The following is a 22,074-nucleotide window of genomic DNA, read 5'->3' on the forward strand; positions in this document are numbered from 1 at the left end:
GCAAGAATTAGGCCCATTGAAATGAATGGACTAACTTGCATTTGTTAATTTGAGTGGGTCTTTTCTGAGCAGAGCTTCATTGTCAACAAGCGTGAGTTTGTCATGGCTTCTTATACCTAGGAAGTATAGCTAATGGTGTCCATCTGTCATACCTTGGATCCCAAACTGCCTTGGTACTCGGACGTTTTGGCTCCCAAACGCCGCAAACCTGGAAGTGGCTGTTCCGGTTTGCGAATGTTCTTTGGAACTCGAATGTCCAATGGAGCTTCCGCAGCTTCTGATTGGCTGTGGGAGCTTCCCGCAGCCAATCAGAAGCTGCGCTTTGGTTTCCGAACGTTTTGGAAGTCGAAAGGACTTCCGTAACGGATTCTGTTCGACTTCCAAGGTATGACTGTACCAGCTGAACAGTGGACAAAGAAATGTATGTGGGGGGGGGGATCAAGAATGTGTATAATGGGGGGAAATCCTCCATTTTACATTTTTCTAGTAAACGTTAGCGAGGTGGTATTAAGGAAAACTTACGACGAATGACAAATTAACATCCTATACTTCATTAAACTATCTTGTCAATTAAGCTTCCGAAATTGCTATCACATTAATGCATTGGGATCGTTGTTGCACATTAACTCAATTTTTCATGCTTATTAGACAAGCTGTATTTTATGTGCCAGATTTCTCTCTCTTCTGCTTTAAGTAATTCAAGCTAATTCCCCCCCCCCCTTTGTGTGTGTGTGTGTGTGTGTAGGATTTGTGTGTTGGTAAAAGTCAGTGGTTATGTGTGGAACACCAAGCACTAAAGTATGGAAAACTACAGCAGTTCATTTAAAAGTAATCCAAAACAGGAATCGGCAGCAAATGGCTTCCAGGCCTCTCCTGAAGAAAAGCTTTATTCCTGAATGATTAATTATCCTGTGGGTGGCAGCCAGATAACAGCACCCTGGCTGTTGCTGGGAAAGAGATATGGGTCTTGGTATAAGGCAACTTCCTGTGATATATTTGGCCATTAAAATGTCAGAAGAATTCACGGTTCAGTTTTTAATTTTTTCAAATTATATCTTAAATAACTGAGAATATTAAAACAACTAGAGTGGCTCATTCCCTGTTGTGCTTATGGTATTTCTGCCGCCTCTGGCAGTTTTCCTTGTATTATGTCCCCCCCACTTTTCTGCTTTCAGGGAACTCTTCCCATATTGGTTTGTCTGCCAAAGAATCTCAGTGCATCTGCCACAAAATTCTTGCCCGTTAGAAAAGTCCTGAGGTTGCACGCTTGAGTAGCCCAAAAATTGCAAGATGCAAGCAATCAGGCCAGGATTCTTAGGCCACATCGCAGCCCAGTGTGAACTCAGAATGCATTGAATGCTGCAAAACCTCTCTCCAATGCTAAACACTGCAGGGCAAGTACAGTGGTACCTTGGATCTCAAACTTAATCCGTTCCGGAAGTCCGTTCCAAAACCAAAGCATTCCAAAACCAAGGTGCGCTTTCCCATAGAAAGTAATGCAAAACGGAATCCGAGACCAGGGAGAAGAGTCGGTGGAAGAAGATTGGAAAAAGTTTAAAGACTATTTACAGAAATACTATAAAATTAATGAATGTTAGAAAAGTGTTGGAATGAAGTTATATGAAGTTATATAGTAGAAATGTTATAAGGAATTAAGTATAAATAGATTATTAGAGTATTAAAGGGAAAAATAAGGTTAGAATGTGTTAAGACAATTATAGGATAGAGGAAGATGGAAAGGAATTGCTGAAACAGGAACGAAGAGGAATACAAAAAGGGAGGTGTGAGGAGGTCGTGGAAATTAGTAAAAGAAAGATAAGATATTGAAATGGTTTTTGTTTTGTTTAGTTAGTTGTATGTTAGTGTTGTTAGTTTGTATGTTAGTTTTTGTTTTTTGTTTTTTCCCCCCCTTTTTCTTTTTGTATTGTATGTTTTTTCTTTTTTCGTTTTTGGTGGTATTATGTTTAATTTGCTGGAAAACTAATAAATATTATTATAAAATATAAAGAAAAGAAAGTAATGCAAAACGGATTAATCCATTCCAGACTTTTAAAAACAATTCCTAAAACAGCAATTTAACATGAATTTTACTTTCTAACAGGATCATTGATCCTTAAAATGAAAGCAATAAACAATGTACTGCAGTCACACAATCAGTCAATCAATCAGTAGCTGACCTGGGTTTCAAACAGTCACAAAAAAGAGCCACAGAAACGCAAAATAAATAGCAAAAACAGACAGTCCTCAGCATAACACTTAAAACAGACGTGTGGCACTCGAATTGGAAGTGTAACACTCAAAACGGAGCACGTTTGGCTTCTGAAAAAAGTTTGCAAACACGAACTCTTACTTCCGGGTTTGCAGTGTTTGGGTTCCAAGGCGTTTGAGAACCAAGGTACCACTGTATTTAATTTCTTATTGAAGAACTCCTGAGAAATTTCCAGAGCTCCAGAAGCTCAGTTTGAAAAATTGACTCCCCAAAGGGGTGATACCAAAATTTATTTTTTCACTTGTGCATATTTTTTCATGTTGCACTGTGTGCTTGTTCAAGCATTGGCCTGTTGCATAATCTGCTTGTGCAAGCAATGATGTCACATAAGTCTGAAGTTTGTAGATTGAGGTCGGGGAAACATGCCACAGGGGTTGATAAATGCAGGTTCTTGGAACACAGTATTACGGCTTCTTACTATTATCATGGCTGCTTATGATGTTAACGAAGTTAAAATGGATTTATTTGAAAGGTAACCAAGAGCTTACATTTGTAGCTGCTGCTGTTTGTTAGGATTGACTTGTTTTGGCGTGTGTTATCTGAATTGTGTAGGCTTGTAAGCTCTTCAGTGGAAATGCGCTATATAAATATTTTAAATAATAATAAAAAAGATGATTTGCACACATCTGAATAGGATCTAACATTTACTGGGGAGTATACCCCCATTGAACAGAGTTGGACTTCCTTCAGAGTAAACATGCATAGAATTGTGCTAAAACGCTGCAGTTCCATGTATACTTTCATGGGGGGGGGGCGGTACTCTCTGAAATTTTAGTTGGTTACTTCTGAGTAAAAATGTTTAATATTGCATTGCATGTTTTGGAAGTCTCTAAAATCCCGTTGCAACAGCTAAACAAAGCAATTGCTTTAAACATTTTTTTAGCTGCTCTTGTATCATAATTTGTGAGTTCTCTAGCATCGAGAGTTTGCAATTTTCTTGAAATTCCATTATACAGTGGATGCATGAGGATTACCTAGTATTTATTCTTAGGACTTTTATCATGTGTTATGTAAGAGGCGAAACAACCTCTACTGTTGCTTGTAATTTTAGACATTCTTGTTTTTTAAAGGTGTGCACTTCCGCACTGCAGTTTGTTGTGGTATCGCTGCTGATCGTGCACGTTTTAGTTTTGCACAGCAGCCACATAACACTCTTAACCAAAATTCCTTCCCAGATTATCCCATTTTAATCTGATTTACAACCACCACTACCCTATAACCCTATACAGTGGTGCCCCGCAAGACGAATGCCTCGCAAGACGGAAAACCCGCTAGACGAAAGGGTTTTCCGTTTTTCAATGCGCTTCGCAGGACAAATTTCTCTATGGGCTTGCTTCGCAAGACGAAAATGTCTTGCGATTCTTGAGATTTTTTTTCGCTCCCCACCCCCTTTTTCTAAGGCGCTAAGCTGCTAATAGCCTTTTAGCAGCTAATCCGCTAATCCCTTAAGCCTTTAATAGCTGCTAATAGCCACTAAACCGCTAATAGCGCTAATCCGCTAAACCGCTAATAGGGTTGCTTCGCAAGACAAAAAAACCGCTAGATGAAGAGACTCGCGGAACGGATTCTTTTCGTCTTGCGAGGCACCACTGTACTGTAATGTGGACTAAGTTGGGCTTGTATCTGAATATGTATGCCAGGGTAAACCTAGCCATGGTTTCCTGGGACCGTGATGCTGCTGGAGTGGCTCCACTCCCACCAGAGCAAAGTGGGGCTGCACTGATCCGCCTGCCCACCCACGTAGGAGGGAGCCCACCTTGCTGATGTGGCCCTTGGCAGCTGGAGAGGAGCACTGGGCTGGGCCAGGCTGGGGGCGCCTATGTGGAGGTACCTGGTTCATGCCCCCACAAAAATTGTGTGCCTGGAGCCCTGGCCCTCCCTGCCACCCCAGACACTACGCCCCTGGCATTGAGACACATTTAGATGGGGCATGTCAACCTGGGAAGGTGGTCCATCTGGGAGAAGAAAAACTCTGATCCTAAGCCTCTGTGGCCTTGTAGGAATATCTTTGGGAGAAGGGTCCCTAAAACGGTTGAATGGCGCCCTGTGCGCCTCCTTCCGGTAGCTCCTGCAGCCAGCTGATGCCAAACATCTTTCTCTGCTTAATTTTGGACCACACAGGCAAGGCTGGGTCTTGACATCTGGGCTAGGACCCTGCTCAGGCTTATGCCCCAGGGAGGTCCCTTCTGTGCTGCTAACACAGTAGTTTGACTTTACCTCTGGAGGCACACTCCATTGTCTCTTGAGACAGACAGATGTCAACAACAATTCAGACACATAATTTCTCACCAGTAAAACAATGTAGTCTGGAAAAAGAAGTACCGTATTTTTCGCTCTATAAGACGCACCAGACCACAAGACGCACCATGTTTTTGGAGGAGGAAAACAAGAAAAAAAATATTCTGAATCTCAGAAGCCAGAACAGCAAGAGGGATCGCTGCGCAGTGAAAGCAGCAATCCCTCTTGCTGTTCTGGCTTATGGGATAGCTGCGCAGCCTGCATTCGCTCCATAGGACGCACACACATTTCCCCTTACTTTTTAGGAGGGAAAAAGTGAGTCTTATAGAGCAAGAAATACGGTATTTCATCTGCTATTTCTGTGCAAATGGAATCTTAACTTTTCTGCATTGCAAATTCCTGACCATGTTAGAAAACTTCAGAGCGCTGCATGCTGGGAGCTACACTGCCGTCGACAAAACTTTCTTTTTTGTAGCTTGACAAATACACAAAATAGATTTACTGTGGAGAAACGTATTTGTTTCATCTTGAGACTGACCATTATTTTAATAGTGTGAATTCACAGAGTGGCGACTATACGAAACCAGCATGAGAAGTGAATTCCCTGCCATTCATAAATAATGATATAAGCTTTTGAACACAATGCACGGTACGATGGCAACAAACCAATATTCCTTGTAGGGCATTCAGCTTAAAATCATTGTGGTTCGTCTTTAAAATTTAATTGGTACAACAGGAGATCTATTCTGAAGCGCTGTCTGTTTCTCTTGGCAGTTACCATGAATAAGTAATGAAGGATAGTGATATTTTAAGAGATGTTGATGCTCTAAATATGCATAGTTCTAATACCACTGCATTCAATTATTTACTTACTATATTTTTACCCCTCTTTGCAGACAATTGCTGTTTCTCAAAGCAGCTCGTATCAATAGAGAGAGAGACAAAGAGAGAGAATTCTGCCACCAGGCTTACAAACTAAAAAAAAATGACAAGATGCACAAGGAAAGGGGAGTAACAGGTAGCGGTGGGAAACCAGCTCTTTAAAGCCAGAACAAAGTGTTGAGCTAAAAGCACTTATGCCCAGTTTGAGCCAGCCTGATTTTCCTTGATTGGTAGTCTGTCAACTGGTGCCGTTGTCTCTTCAGCAGACAGCCATTTCCCCTTGCTTCTGCCAGCCGCAGGGTCCCCTGGAAGCTAGTGTCCTTTCAGGCAGGGAGGAGCCAACTTTTTGGCTGATGGATGGGACCAGGTTGGTCTCCGTCTTGCCATGATGCTCTCACTGGGAGGCAGGGAGTACAGCTGCCCGGTGACTATTGGTCCCCTGGCTGATGGCAGAGGCCAGGGTGTGCTGATCAAATGACTGATCTGTTCCTGTTTGCTGAGCCTCTCTTGCATCAGTTTGCAATTCATGTACCCATCTGACTAAGCGAGTGAAATTTGGTCTTCTGTATGGAGGGACAGTTTGTTTAGCACCAAGCGCCCATCCCCTTTTTGTGAGTTATTACTCTATTTTTATTGTGAAACACCAGACGGTACTCTTTCTTAATTTTTTATTTTACAGTGCACAATCAGTCTCTTTCGCTCTCTCTCTCTCTGCCTCTGCATGTATGCACTAGTTTTGTATATATGCATGCACATGCACAAGGACACAAGCACGCACATCCTCTTTCATGCTCTGCTGCCAAAGAGGAGGAGAAAAATACAGATGTTTTGCATATTTGGACGTTCACATAAGTAACACACACATTTTAGTGATCACAACGCTCCACACACCCCTAATAGGGCGCTAAAGGTAATTTTTAAAAAGCTTCACTCTCCCACCCAAAAAAAGCTCAACTCTGACCCCCCCCCCAGTTCAGCGATTGCCAGCAAGGGAACAGCTGATAGCAGTGGCGTAGCGTGGGGGTGCAGGGGGGGCCGGCCGCACCGGGCGCAACATTTGGGGGGGGGCACGCTCGCAGCTCTCTGCCCCTACCTGGCTCACTCACTCTCTCTCAGTGCAGTGCTGGCTGTGCGAATCCAATCCAAGCCGCCGGGTCGCCGCCCACTGTCGAGGGGGGGGGGTGCCAGGCGTGCGGTGCAGTGCGGAGAGAGAGCGAGGGGGAGGGACAGTGCAGCGGGGGGCGCAAATTACTTGCCTTGCCCCGGGTGCTGACAACCCACGCTACACCACTGGCTGATAGGCAGCCTGTTAGACACGTGGGGCTGTTAGCCTTTGGGCAATCCTCCCCCCCCCCCCAATCTCAACAAGTCAGGGCAATTTCCCCACATTTTCTTAATTTGGAGTCCTCAAAAATGGGCGTCGTATACATGAGGGCATCCAATACACTGAAAAATACGGTATATAAAAAAGGATCAGTAAATACTTATAAGCCAGTCATCTTTCTCACAGAGCTTTGCCTGCCATTTTGCAATTATACTTGTGACAGTCTTATATATAGTTTAATTCAGTGCATGATGCAGTTGTCACTGTTTTCCCCCATTTTATCTTACTAATTTACAGCTAAAATGAATAACCAGCGGGAAGCACTGCAGAGAAAGAAGAACGCAATCTTAGTGGATGGCGTAGTTTTAAACGGCCCAGTGGCGGATGCGAAAGCAGGAGAGAAATTTGTGGAAGAGGCCAGCAAGATCATAATGGAGGAAGTGATAAAGAAAGCTGCGGATGTAACAGAAAAGGTAGTGATCTCAAATGTAATACTTTTCAGTACATAATTCACAATAAACTGTCACTTTCCTCGTCCCTCACATGCCATTATCCTAAACGAGAAGCCAGTTTTTTCCTAGTACGGCCGTAGCTTGGTTTTCCAACAGCTTAGTTCTCGAATGGTTTGACTCTCGAATACCGCAAACCTGGAAGTGACTGTTCCGGTTTGCGAACTATTTTTGGAAGCCGAACGTCCGATGGGGCTTCCGTGGCTTCTGATTGGCTGCAGGAGCTTCCTGCAGCCAATCAGAAGCCGTGCTTTGGTTTCCAAAAGTTTTGGAAATCGAAAGGACTTCCGTAACGGATTCCGTTGGACTTCCAAGGTATTACTGTATGTGATTAAAAATTGGCACAGTTCTTCTTTAAAGACTTATTTTCAGTTATTTACATTTGTGTGTTTAACTGAGGGTCTGTAGTGGGAGATAATATATGAATGCTGTGTCCTTGGCAAGTTTCTTTCCACTAACCCGATAATTTCCCCAAATTAGGTGTGTGAGTGGCACCCTCCTGAAAAGCTGAAAACGTTGCTTGATTTGGAATTGAAAGACACCGGAGAGACCCATCAGAGACTCCTGCAGTTTTGCCAGGATATTATACGTTTCAGTGTCAAAACCAGTACGGATCCTATGTCTATTATCTACTGTTTTTATTCCATTAAATACTATGATGCTCTTTGAAATAGGTTTTCGGAACGTCAGGCTGTTCTTGCTTTTGCTGTCTGACAAACAAGGTGACAGTTTGACAGATTCTTCATTTTCTGCTATGTCAAACCAGAAAGACCCGTAAGGCCCATTTTGGATGTACGGCACCAGCTTCATAAGCCATGGTTTATGAAGCTGTGATTGAGCATCAGGGCTGTGCGCTTGTCCATCACCTCCTGATGCTCACCCCTGCGGCTTAATATTCTGGTTGGTTAACCTACATTAAACCAGAGTTTTCCGGTTTAAACAAAGCAACATCCTAATGCTGAAGTTGGTGTGGAAATGGAAAACAGCAAGAAGGGCATGGTTCAAGTATTCCTTCTTGACTCCATAAACTGTGGTTTATGAAGCCAGGAACCTAAGTCTGTAAGAGTTTATTTTACTGTTGCTCTGGGGCAGTTCCTGAAAACTGACATCTGTGGGTGAGTTTTCTATGTCTTGCCTTGATGTCATTCTGCACTTACTGTATGAATTGGGAACATCATGAAATGAATTTCCCTGCCATTATGCAATTGGCGGTCAGCTGTTGTGGCAGAAAAAAATCAGTACATGATGGCCCTGGTTCACGTTGTTTAATATCATAGCACAGACTGAGGATCTTTTTTCCTCAAGATGTCAAGTCTTATTGGTAAGGAATATATTGGACAACATTCCTGTAAAATGCAAATGCAAATCATGGTATAATTAAGTTTAAACCTAACTTTATGAACAAATGAATATTACGGCTTCTTCTAAAGCTTTTATTATGTAGGGGTGTGGGAGGAAAATAAATGTGCAGACAGAGCCCACAGTAAATGTTAATCTATTGCTATTGCTATTAATTTCATTTCTATATCGCTTTATATTTTTTAAGAGGGGGGTGAATCTCAAGGTGGTTTACATACAACCTACGTTAAAACATCAAATAAAACTATCCAGAATTAAACATTACTGAAGAAAGCCAGATATAAAGTATACATTCAAAGCAACATAACTAAATGGAAACTAAAATATCTTAAAGATAATACATTACAAAGGAGGTCAACTACAGAATGCACATATAGTGCAGCAAAGATAACAAAAAAAATTACCTTAAGCATTTCAAAAGAAAACATTACTAAAGGAATATAAAATGCACATTTAAAACAGCATAATTAGCAAGAGAATCAAGCACTGATTGATTTTGTAGCTGGAGTCTATCCAGGCCCCTCCTTCCCAGGCCAGATGGAAAAAGACCGGCAATTCAGGGAACAGGTCTTCTAGGACTTCCAGCCAGTTCTTTATTTCAGGGCGCACTTAAGGGTACGCAGAACCGGCACCTCTTTTTGTTGTTGTGAAAAAGTGTGGCACTTACTATAACAACTTCATGGTGAATGCTAGCACCTATTTTTCTAGAAGAAGAAAAAAGCACTGGTTGTAGCTAATCAATACTTACGAAAGCTTCAGAGGTAAAATTCCCAAGTGTGCATTAATGTTCTAACATCCCATATGATGGATCTAATTCTAACTCTTTTTATCACAGAATGCTAGATAGCTTTAATATGCTCTTTTTCATTATTGATGCTGTTTACCTATTGCTTATGCAGCTTGAACTATTCCCATCTAAGATAACAAACTCTGATAAGCTTTTAATTATTCGCCTTTTAACAGAGCCTCTTGTGTGTCTCTTAAAGGGGACAGCATAAGTTAAAAAGTATAGATAAAGGGAGAAAATACCTTTCTGAAACTTTTGGAGAATCCCCCCCCCCCCAAATTATGGGCAGTGTAATAATATATTTATTTGCAAAAAATTATATACTTCCTACGTTAAGAAAACAAGGACGCGGGTGGCACTGTGGGTAAAACCTCAGTGCCTAGGACTTGCTGATCATAAAGTCGGCGGTTCAAATCCCCGCGGCGGGGTGAGCTCCCGTCGTTCAGTCCCAGCTCCTGCCCACCTAGCAGTTCGAAAGCACCCTAAGTGCAAGTAGATAAATAGGTACCGCTTTATAGGGGGAAGGTAAACGGCGTTTCCTGTGCGGCGCTGGTGCTGGCTTGCTAGCTGCAGCTTCGTCACGCTGGCCACGTGACCCGGAAGTGTCTTCGGACGGCGCCGGCTCCCGGCCTCTTGAGCGCGATGAGCGCGCAACCCTAGAGTCGGTCACGACTGGCCCGTACGGGCAGGGGTACCTTTACCTTATGTTAAGAAAAAAATACACTTGCTGTGAACAGCATAAACATCAGTGATAAAACTGCAACAACAATATAATATTAAAATTTATATCCCACCCTTCCTCTCAAGTGATGAAACAATTAAAACATGTAAAAACAATTCTAGTACAGATGGAGACTAGGAAAGACCACTCCTTCAAAAGTTTGTTAAAAGGGGAAGGTCTTCACTAAGTCGCCATAATTTTCCATGCAGGTTTTCTAAGCCCTATGTGCTCTATATATCCACTATCCCTATTGGGCAAACTTGTCCTCATTGTATATAGAAAGTGAGGGCAGATAATAGAAATTTCAAATGCTCAATTTTCCCCCAGGACCCCTGCAATTAGGTGTGTAGAGGTTTACCTTCTTAGCGACGAAACGGAGACAACCCCCCACCCCCTAAAAAAATACTAAAACAAGAAACTATCTTTTTGTCTTTATGCAACCCAGTTTCAATTTAGAGATCTCTCTACTTCTGTAGTTAGAAGAAGAGTTGGGGTTATTCTTTCATTTGGAGAGGCGTTCCACCTCATCAAATAGATCAGACCCAATTCTAAGGGGACACAGGTGTATCAATAAGCAGGTGTGCCTTGAAGAGGGCCGGCTCAAATTCAGCTTTGCAGTGGTCCTGTGCGCTACATTTGTCCCTCCCTGACGGTCCATCTCTCAGGCAAAGGAAAAAGCCTGGAGCAGGGGGGGAAAGGATTAACAGGCAGCGCAGAGCTTCTGTCTGTTCAGAAGAGGCTGCAAGTGATACACAGGGTATCTCTCCCTGCAGGTACTTGTGGGACTTAAAAATCCTCCCTTTTCAAGCAAGTGATAGGAACATCCTCTGCCCTCTGATATTTATCAGGAAGGGCTGATCATCATCTCTAGCTGAAACTGAGAGGAGGGATTGCGCATTGGTTTTCCTGCACCACTTACGCTAACCAGATTTATGTCTTTTTAATCTACAGATCACCCAAGATTTTTTAATCAGTTGTACGCTGGTATTGATTATTACTCTTTAGCAGCGCGTTTCATTACTGAAGCATTAAACCCGAGTGTGTAAGTGCTTTTTATTTTTAATTGATCTGCTGGGTCTGCCATGCTGTTTCAGTGTAAAAAAAATCTTATTTCCTGCAGATGTCCATGTGCGTTAACAGCATTGATGGTGGGGTGGGGTTTTTCAGATGTCGGATGAGTTAAAGCTTATTTTGTCATATTGTAAGTTCAGTATAGACACTCAAGTAAAAATGTGGAGGAAACTCTTGGCTTAAGAATGTTAGAATACCCATGTTAGATCAGACCAAACACTAGTCCAACACTCTGTTTGCATAGGATCCAACCTTACACTCACAAGGAATATCAGTGTCTTTTTCATGTTCCCAAACAATTGGTATTATGCTGCCTCCGATGGCAGCCCTGTTTAGGGAAGTTTTTAATATTTAATGCTGTATTGTTTTTAACCCTCTATTGGAAGCCGCCCAGAGTGGCAGGGGAAACTCAGCCAGATGGGCGGGGTATAAATAAATTATTATTATTATTATTAAGGCTATGGATGGGAAAGGGAAAGGACCCCTGGAAGATTAAGTCCAGCCAAATGTGACTATGGGGTGCAGTGCTCATCTCACTTTCTAACCAAGGGAGCCGGCGTTTGTCCACAGACAACTTTCTGGGTCATGTGGCCAGCATGACTAAACCGCTTCTGGTGCAGAACTAGAGCAGCACACGGAAACGCCGTTTACCTTCCCGCCAGAGCAGTACCTATTTATCTACTTGCACTTTGACATGCGTTCGAACTGCTAGGTTGGCAGGAGCTGGGACCGAGCAATGGGAGCTCACCCTGTCGCGGGGATTCGAACTGCCGACCTTCTGATCGGCAAGTCCTAGGCTCTGTGGTTTAATCCACAGCGCTACCTGCGTCAACTATAAAACCTCACGTGGGCTTGACTGCTGGAATACTGACTACACTCAAGGAAGGAATCCATCATTTAGCTCGTATTCTTCCTTGTTCAGCTATTCATGCTCTCTACCTCACTACCTTTTCATTCAATTTTCTTAGACACATTTTGTCAAAGCATTGTTCACACAGTTGCCTTTTATGTCACGTTTATATTTATTCAGATATACCTATGAAGTGTCCCCAGTGTTTTTGTTAGTGGAAGAAGCAGTCCTAAAGAAAATGATTGAATTCATTGGGTGGGAAGAAGGTGACGGTATATTTAATCCAGGTAAGAAAGTATTCCCCCCCCCCCTTTTCTTCTTGCATGCAATTTAATTTAAAGTTATATTTTACTGCTTTTGCCAGTGCTGTGTATTGGAGTAAAGCCTTCGTTAGGTCACGAGTGGTTCTTAGGCAATGTCCATACAGGAGTTGCCTTGCTTTAGGCAAGTACATTCCCCTGCTTGGGCAGCCTGGTTTTTACAGAGGGATAGAAGCAATTTATGTTACATAGTTCATGGTGCTTCCTCCTGCTGTGTGAACTATGCAGTGAAATATGAGGCCAGATCCGTACCATTTTTGCGTACTCTGAGGTTCAAATGTGCTACCAATGTTCAAAAGATCTTCCAAATTTGATCCTCACTGCGAGAAGTGAGGTTACAGGGAACCAGGCAAGTGAGGTTACAGGGCCTTCTCGGTAGTGGCGCCCACCCTGTGGAATGCCCTCCCATCAGATGACAAGGAGATAAGCAGCTATACAACCTTTAGAAGACATTTGAAAGCAGCCCTGTATAGGGAAGTTTTGGTATATGCTGGAAGCTGCCTTGAGTGGCCTCGGGCAACCCAGTCAGATGGGTGGGGTACAAATAATAAAATAATAATAATAATAATAATAATAATAATAATAATTATTTTTTATTCACTCATCTCCTTGAAAGCATTCTTGACAAGGTTACCATTGGAACCTCATGGTAACCAAAAGCCCAGATATATTTATTTTAATTTTAAAATGTTTTAAAACTTTTTTTTCACGCACTGTTAAAAGCTTTCATCTTTTAAATGTATTACTGTGTATATATATTTTTAAAACTTCAGATTTTATTTACCTTACAAAAATTAGGTCAACTTGTTTTAACACCTGATTTTATTGATAAATTAAATGCATATTTCATATGGTTTCATGTGAGCAGCTCAGAGGTTTTTTTAATCATTATGTGGTATATAAATCCTGTTAAACATTCAGAAAGTTGTACCTTGATGTGGCTAATTTTTGCTGGTAACCCTTCGCTGACATGGCAAATGTCCACGCCTGAACATTGGGCACCTCAGTGCTTATAAATTGGAACTGCGAAGTATTAATGAGTATGAGTGTTGTATGAATCTTTTCCTTTTCATTTTTTAAAGGTGGCTCTGTTTCTAATATGTATGCGATGAACTTGGCAAGATACAGATACTGCCCTGACATAAAGGAAAGGGGTCTTTCAGGGATGCCTCGACTGGTGGTATTTACGTCAGAAGAGGTAACCAACCTTCCTCCTTTGTAATTATTCAAACAGTACATTATGCCGGATTTACGTATAAGCCAAGCAAGCTATAGCTTAGGGCCCCACTCTCTTGGGCCCCCCCAAAAAAATTTAAAGGGAAAAAAACCTGGATGTACATTTCCAAAATATAAGGTAAAAAACAAATAAAATAAAACCTACATACAGCAACAGATTTTTGTGTTGTGTAGGCTCCTATGATGTAAGTAACGGGCCCCGCCTGCTAGCCTGCTCCCTAAAATATCACTGGTTTGCTCATTTCTATATATAGGGTGCCTACATTCTGCATGGACTAGTTGCATGGCAACATGTGCAAATGGCTTTAGATACCTATTAGGTCCATAAATGGCCATATAGCATATATTCAAGACAGAGACAATTCGTTGTTGACAAAGGTCAGCTGGACATATAAAGGGCCCCATTACCTTCAGTAGCTTAGGGCCTCATCAAACCTAAATCCGGCCCTGTTCGAGAAAATGTATTTGTTATAGCAAGCATAAAAGGCTTACTACTAGCATAGAGAATCAATGCTGGTCTAGGATCCAGGCTTGAACTGGTTCTGTCTGCTTCTGAATCTCTTTACCTGGTTAAAACACAGCTCGGTTCTCAATTTCAATGGAAAGTTAATTGAAATGCATGGAAACACAGCATTTCATAAGAAACGGCAGGATTGATACGGATTGTGTTGGTGGGATCAGGGCCGGATTTAGGTTTGATGAGGCTCTAAGCTACTGAAGGTAATGGGGCCCTTTATATAACAGGCGGGGCCCATTACTTACATCATAGGAGCCTGTTGTTGTTGTTTAGTCGTGTCCGACTCTTCGTGACCCCATGGACCAGAGCACACCAGGCACTCCTGTCTTCCACTGCCTCCCGCAGTTTGGTCAGACTCATGCTGATAGCTTCGAGAACACTGTCCAACCATCTCGTCCTCTGTCGTCCCCTTCTCCGTGTGCCCTCCATCTTTCCCAACATCACGGTCTTTTCCAGGGAGTCTTCTCTTCTCATGAGGTGGCCAAAGTATTGGAGCCTCAGCTTCAGGATCTGTCCTTCCAGTGAGCACTCAGGGCTGATTTCCTTAAGAATGGAGAGGTTTGATCTTGCAGTCCATGGGACTCTCAAGAGTCTCCTCCAGCACCAGAATTCAAAAGCATCAATTCTTCGGCGATCAGCCTTCTTTATGGTCCAGCTCTCACTTCCATAAATCACTACTGGGAAAACCATAGCTTTAACTATAGGAGCCTACACAACACAAAACACTGTTGCTGCATGTAGGTTTTATTTCATTTGGTTTTTTATTTTGGAAATGTACACCCAGGTTTATTTCCCTTTAATTTTTTGTGGGGGGCCCCAAGAGAGTGGGGCCCTAAGCTATAGCTTGTTTAGCTTATATGTAAATCCGGCACTTGGTGGGATCACACTGGATGCAGAGGAAATGGAAGTGTGTACATACCCCAGTTAGCAAAAAAATAAAATATAATTGTGAGAAGTTTCATTTGAAATCCTTCCAGAACTGTTTCTCTTCTGCTCTTTTCTAAGCTCATGTAGTAGACCAGTGTTTCCCAACCTTGGGCCTCCAGCTGTTTTCGAACTACAATTCCCATCATCCCTGACTACTGGTCTTGCTAGCTGAGGATTATGGGAGTTGTAGTCCAAAAACAGCTGGAGGCCCAAGGTTGGGAAATGCTGTAGTAGACAATATGCTGTTTCAGCACCACTTCACTTGCTCTGCACTCTTGCTCCCTACAAGTTTTGCCCACAGTGGGAAGCCTATTGATAGACTTTATTTACATTGTGGGTGGGGGACACGCACCTGTCTGCTTACCTGCAGTCTTTCTGTTCCTTGCTGTATTCCTCTCCCTTGGAGATAGCTTTCCTACAGTGAGTTAAGACACGAAACATTCATTTATTTTCACCCACCGCTCCAGTGTTGAGAGTAAAGAGATACTGTTTTAAATTACAGCAGAACGGTTCCACACTCATTTCTCAGTTAAAATAAAAAATAACAACGGCACAACAAAAACATCTGTTTTTTACTTCAAGGGGCTTTCTTTACTTGATTATTACATGCTACTCAACTGATAATGACAAATCACATCTCCCTAAAAGTGACCCAAAAAAAAAAGCCTGTTCTTAATGGTTTGTCAAGAGGGAATAATCTAGTCCAGGAACAAATTGAAATGCATTGTTTGGAATTTGTTATTTCAAGCTGATGTAAATGGAGTGTTGTGTTCTTCAGTGATTGTATTTTAACAGCAATTTGCAGTAATCTGCATTCCCCCCCCCCCATGGCAAAACAATTTGAAAACTGGACGAAATGTTTCCCCCACTTTTGTGGGACCATTTATCCTGTGTAGAAGCGTGTCTGGGATATTCAATGTCTTTTTGCAGGGAAGTTGCACTCTAAGAATTTGTGGGTGGGAAGGAGGTTGAATACTTTACCTTTCAAGTAAGAGGTGGTCAAGGGTTTGTTTTGTTACTGGGATGAGCAATGCTATATTATGGGGGCAGCCACCTTTTGCCATCAAGGATGCCCTTGGAAAACACTATGGCATTGTCTCATTCTCAGGGACATTTTGTCCCAGGAACAGATAGGGGCTGCTGTCAGCTACCCAGCTTATTTCCATTCAATGAGAGAACAACCTTTTCCCACCTCATATGTACAGGTAGTTTCATCAGATCAAAACGTAAGAAAAATGCCAGACTGAATACTTCATTGAAACACTTCTATTAACCGCCTACTTTGGTCTGCTTAGTAAATCATGGGAGTAAATTTGGGGGGACTTTGACCAGGTATGGATGTAATGACGATCCATGGCTGGTTGTTGTGGGAATGTGGCTACATAATAATAATAATATTTTTTATTTATACCCCGCCCTCCCCAGCCAAGGCCCCGCGGGCTCAGGGCAGCTAACAAGCAATAATAAAAACAAATTGAATGAATACAACTTAAAAACAAGATTGAAATACAACAATTAAAATATTGAAACATTAAAATGCAGCCTCATCACAGGAGGAAAAAGGAAAAAAAAGAGGGGGAGGGCATCAAATTGGCTCCAAGCCAAGGGCCAGGCGGAACAACTCTGTCTTACAGGCCCTGTGGAAAGAAATCAGATCCCGCAGGGCCCTGGTCTCATGAGGCAGAGCGTTCCACCAGGCCGGAGCCAGTGTTGAAAAGGCCCTGGCTCTGGTTGAAGCCAATCTAACTTCCTTAGGGTCTGGGACCACTAGGGTGTTGCTATTTATGGACCTTGAGGCTCTCCGTGGGGCATACCGGGTGAGGCGGTCCCGTAGGTCCCAAAGATTGCATGCCCTTCCTCTCTTGAAAGCTCCCACTTTTGGACCAGCCACAGTTTCCCATTATTTCTCTACTCTTGAGCGCTCCATTGTTTGTTTTAGCTAACTGAAATTAGAACAAAGTCGGGACCAAATTACCGTGGGCCCTTAATTGTGATCTTCTCATACTTCTATACTGTTCATAACAAGAGCTGTGATTCATTGTGCTGCCTTTGTCCCCCACCCCCCTGCCCACTTTGGAGATTTTGCTGATCTATTATTTTCTGAGCCCGGAGAGGTTTGACATTTTCTAGTAATTCAATGTCACACTCCCTTTGATTGAGCTTAATAAGTGACTCATAGCTTACTAATAAGGAGCTGTTTTGTGAGAATCACTCGCAATTCGAATGAAACCTTGCTGCCTAAGAGCCCAAATCTCTAGTGAGTGCCGCATTGTAGCTTTGCACACGTATTTCATTATTGATGTAATTCAATGTAACAGAAGATTAATTATCCACCTATGTATGTTATTATTCACACAACACTCTGAGTGAATGGATTCTAAAGCCTTTGTGAATGTGCCATGTTAGAAAAGATTGGCTGGTGGTAGCTGGTGATATCTTCTGTGCATTTAGTTAAAAATTGGGGAAGGGGGGAAATAAGTCCTGTCAAAAAGGTGGGGCGATCCATCTCATCAGAAAAAGTGTGACAGGATTGAGTACCTTTAATATATTCATACCCACACATAAAAGTGCAGTATTTTTCATAATTATGTTCCTCCTTAACTGCATTTGTGTGAACTCTCTTGAAGAAAACTGAATTAATTAACCACCTGGTTTCACCTGCTGTATGCGAAGGAACAATTTAAGGCGTTTTCAGGGTGGTTGGCAAATATATTAATTTAACCCTTAAATAACATAACAATTTGCTCCAGTTTCTTATTCCTCCCTATTTTATTATTATCATTCTACTAAAATAAATAAGCTCTCCTAAATTTTTCTAGATAGCTCAGTCAGTAGAGCAATTACTTTGAGCCATGAAACCAGAGGTTTATGTCCAGTGCTTAACTAAATTTAAGGTTCAAAAAGCTCAGAATTCCCCCCTCCCCTACTTTGAGAGGGGAGGATAATGCTCACCTATTTTGCAATTCTGTGGCTGTCGTTGGTTTTGTGAAGCCTTGATTTTTGCCCAAAACTGGCAACGTGTGTGCCTCAGGAAACTTATTTGTTGATATGCCTAATTGTTTGATTTTTACCCTTACTCAGTGTCATTATTCCGTGAAGAAGGCAGCATCGTTCTTGGGGATCGGCACACAAAACGTTTACTTCGTCAAAAGTGACGAAAGGTAAGGCGACCGAAGCCGCCGAGGCTGTCTGATGATCCTTTTAAAATGCTGAAGTAGTGCTGAAAGCGAGTAACCTATTACATAACTGAAAAGTTTTAAATCTGTGTCCCATAGAGGTAAGATGATACCTGAGGAACTGGAGAAACAAGTCCAGCGGGCAAGGAAAGAGGTGAGAGGGGGAGAGAGAGTGAGAGAGCAAGAGAGAGTCTGTGTGCCCTGTGAAAGGCATACCTTATGTGCATTTGTGTATGGCAATCTGCTCCAGTGGGGGGCAGTGTTGCGCTCGGACCACGGGCCACGGTAATGATCTGGCGAATGGCTGAGCTGGATGGCTGCCAGCTGGCGATTGACCAATGCTGGCTGGTTTCGGGCAGGTGCTTCCTGGGGGGTGGGGTGGGCCCAGCCGGCCAATGAGTGCCACCCTGGCCCACTCCCAGGGGGATAAATCGTGGCCTGTCCCGGCTCTGCTCCTCAGCCTCTTTCGTCGGATCATGCACGTGAATCTTGCAACACAACGTTGCGAGATTTGCAGCTGCAGCTGCTGCTCAAAAATTGAGAAGAAGGTGCATTAAGGATAATATGATGGGCTGTAAAGATCTGATCAGAAATGAATTTTGGAAGCTTATACACACACACACATACATACACACACACACAAAACTATCTATCTATCTATCTATATATACACACACACACACACACAATACAATGTACAATTAGGGTGATACTACATTGTCATGGTGTATATTTTGTATAGTATGCATATATTTCTTTTTTAGCGGTGGTTGAAAGGTCGTGATGGTCGCAACAACAACAAAAATCATAAATTCAATTTTTGGTGGTGTTGTTAGAATGGAAAAAGGGTGAATGAACGTGAATGAAAGTTAAAACAGGGTAGTTTCTTGTGTTGCAAATGTTTCCGGTCCAGTCTGCTTTGCCACAGATTGCACGGTAAGTCGTGAACGGGCAATGTGATCCCCAGGTATTTTAGTTCATCGCTTAAAAAGTAATAACGCTAGAACTCACAAAATGGCATGAAAGAATAACTCTTGCACTGCAAACCTGAGCCATTCTCATTATGCTCCTCCCTGAGATTATATCTATAATTGTGCTCAAAATTAAGGAACACCCCAGCTTTAGTAGGCCAGTAGTATCTTCAGGATACAGTATATGCTTAATGACTATGGCATTTCATCAGACATTTCATTCAGTTTGGGCAGATAGGAGAAATGTGGAATAGAATTAAAATAAATCTGTTCATGAATAAAAGATCAGCTGCTATTTTCTGAGCAAAACAACTATTGACAAGCAAACAGCATTCCCTTCATTGTTTAAATGGATTATTGATGATAAAATCTCCTTTGATTTTAAAGTGTTTTGCAGTGAAAACAGTACTTGGCTATAGCTTCTCGTCCTGCACTGTTCTTTAAAAAACTATCCTTGCGGATGCGTCTATCTGTGCTTAATATGGTTTCATTTCCTTGAAGTGAAGACTATAAGCATTTGAAATGTTCTCTTATCTCATTTCATGTTTGCAAGTGTCTCTGCTGAGTTCCATTCGATAACAGTGTTTGGTGTGGGAGGCCTCCTATCTTCTCTGCTTTGCTGTGCAGTGCTTCACAGATTGCAGAAAAAGATTGGTGCCTGTGTTTTCATAGGGTATTCACAGAACAGATTCATTATGTTTGGAAGGAAATCCATAGATGCAAAGACATGGGGAACACATTTCGGTTCCTTAGCTCATGATAGTCTCAAGGGCAGGTTCATGAATGTAACTTCCTCTTCAAACATTAGAGAAAATACAAGATGGATACACGCTCCAGTTATGGAGACCTTGCCCCATGAAAACAAAATTTGCTATGGTGTATAATTTGTTCAACAGGTTTTCCTATAAATGCAAATTTTGTGAGGGTTTTTTTCCCCCCTCAGGAACTTTTATGTGCCAAATAATATTTTTTAAAGTTGCAAAACGGTAGAAACAGAATCAGTATGATACACACAATCTTGGTCTGGCAGAAATAGAGGCTTTAAAATAGTAAAAGAAGCAAACTGCAGCTTGAAATAACGTATTTTTTGCTTTATAAGACTCACTTTTTCCCTCCTGAAAAGTAAGGGGAAATGTGTCTGCGTCTTATGGCGCGAATGCAGGCTGCGCAGCTATCCCAGAAGCCAGAACAGCAAGAGGGATTGCTGTTTTCGCTGCGCAGCGATCCCTCTTGCTTTTCTGGCTTCTGAGATTCAGAATAATTTTTTTCTTGTTTTCCTCCTCCAAAAACTAGGTGTGTCTTGTGGTCTGGTGCGTCCTATAGGGCGAAAATTTTTTTATTTTTATTTTAGTTTTTATTTTTATATTTATATATATTTTATATTTATATTTTATATTTAGTTTTTATTTTGATCCTATCGTTTTCATATTGATTGGCCTTGATGGTTGTAATATCTATCTAACCCTCCCCCATCCTCACCCCACAAAGGCTGTAGTGTCATGTAGTGTTTTTTGTTGTGGGATTGGGTAGAAAAGAACTGTTGTGTGTATCTTCATGATGGGGTATTCTGTCCATGTTGTGATGGGTTAGGGTTGCTCCCTAACATGGTTCCAGAGTTCTTCATTTGTTGCAATGCACACACAGAGCTCCCTGCTTTCTCATTCACTTCAATGGAGAAACAGCATTTTCTTTTCTTTCCTTTAAGGTATGTGTACCCCCTCCTTTCCCAAAAGAGCCTCAAGGCAGCTTGCAGTAAAAAAAAAAAAAATATAATAAACCACAATAAATAGAACAGGTAAGAAGCAATTTGCAGGAGCCAGCGAAGCAAGCTGAGAAAATATAAAAAGCTCCAGCACTATTAAAAGCATCTGAGAATAGCATAGACTTTGACAGGCACCTAAAGGACAACAGTGGTGGTGCCAAGTGAATTTGGGTGCCACTACTGAAAAGGCCTTCTTGAGTCACCTCCAACTTTTGAAGGCACGGACATCCAGGGGAGGATTTCTGAAGAGAATCTGAATTGGTAGAATGAGCCCTCTGAAAGAAGTTGGGTTTTTTTATATCCAGATCCTGGTCAGTCACTTAGCTTTAGTGGTGAACATGACAGACCCTCCAAGTGTCCCTATTTTCCAGGGACATCCCTGATTTGGAGAATGTCCTGCTTTTCTTTAGGATGTCCCTATTTTCACTGGAGAAATGTTGGAGGGTATGGAGTTATCCAACTTCCGAGCTGTCTGAAGGCAACCCTGTACAGTGGTACCTTGGTTTGCGAACTTAATCTGTTACGGAAGTCCGTTCTTAAACCAAAGCGTTCTTAATCCAAGGCGTGCTTTCCTATAGCAGCGGGGGACTCAACTGACAAATGGAACACACTCAACAGGAAGCGAAACAAGTTCTTATTCCAAGGAAAAGTTCACAAACCACAACACCTACTTCCAGGTTTGCAGCTTTCTTAATCCAAGTTGTTCATGAACTAAGCTGTTCTTAAACCAAGGTACCACTGTATAGGGAAGGCTTTTTTTTTAATGTTTAAAGTTTTATAATGTTTTTATATATGTTGGAAGCTGCCCAGAGTGGCTGGGGCAACCCAGGAAGACGTGGTGTGTGTGTGTGTGTTTATAAATAGTAAAATTATCATTATGGAACGGAACGGCCCTATTTTCCTCAGAGAAATGTTGGAGGGTATGGCATGAGCACTTTGGTTTGGGTCCAGAAGCAAACTGTCCAATGTGTGAAAACATTCACTAGATGCTGGCTGTGGTGATCAGCCCCTGTTAATAACTGGGCCATTATACTCTGCACCAGTTGAAATCTCTAGGTGCTTTTCAAACGCAATGTGTCATTCTCTCTACGAATCCTTCTGTCTGTTTGAATAAAGCTGCCGGTGAAGCTACCTTTCCCCAGAAGAAATCACTGG

General features: G+C 42.1%; 1 protein-coding gene across 5 annotated transcripts in view; it reads left to right on the forward strand.

Annotated features, from left to right (window-relative positions):
* The window catches only part of GADL1 (glutamate decarboxylase like 1), a gene marked incomplete at its 5' end in the record, with an annotated part of 97,071 nt that overhangs the window by 10,204 nt on the left and 64,793 nt on the right, over window positions 1–22,074 (forward strand). The window contains 9 exons of one of the 5 annotated variants that reach the window (XM_083404980.1): window positions 331–385; window positions 5,404–5,525; window positions 7,011–7,186; window positions 7,703–7,829; window positions 11,041–11,131; window positions 12,191–12,297; window positions 13,413–13,528; window positions 18,092–18,171; window positions 18,286–18,340. In XM_083404980.1, the coding sequence (XP_083261106.1) occupies window positions 5,501–5,525; window positions 7,011–7,186; window positions 7,703–7,829; window positions 11,041–11,131; window positions 12,191–12,297; window positions 13,413–13,528; window positions 18,092–18,171; window positions 18,286–18,340 (777 nt within the window). Of the gene's footprint in view, window positions 1–330; window positions 386–945; window positions 1,011–2,635; window positions 2,742–5,403; window positions 5,526–7,010; window positions 7,187–7,702; window positions 7,830–11,040; window positions 11,132–12,190; window positions 12,298–13,412; window positions 13,529–18,091; window positions 18,172–18,285; window positions 18,341–22,074 lie in introns of those variants that run through there. The other 4 variants (XM_083404976.1, XM_083404977.1, XM_083404978.1 and 1 more) reach the window with 4 other exon arrangements.

The sequence above is a fragment of the Podarcis tiliguerta genome (assembly GCF_965153285.1).
Source record: "Podarcis tiliguerta genome assembly, chromosome: 12".
NCBI classification, from domain to species: domain Eukaryota; kingdom Metazoa; phylum Chordata; class Lepidosauria; order Squamata; family Lacertidae; genus Podarcis; species Podarcis tiliguerta.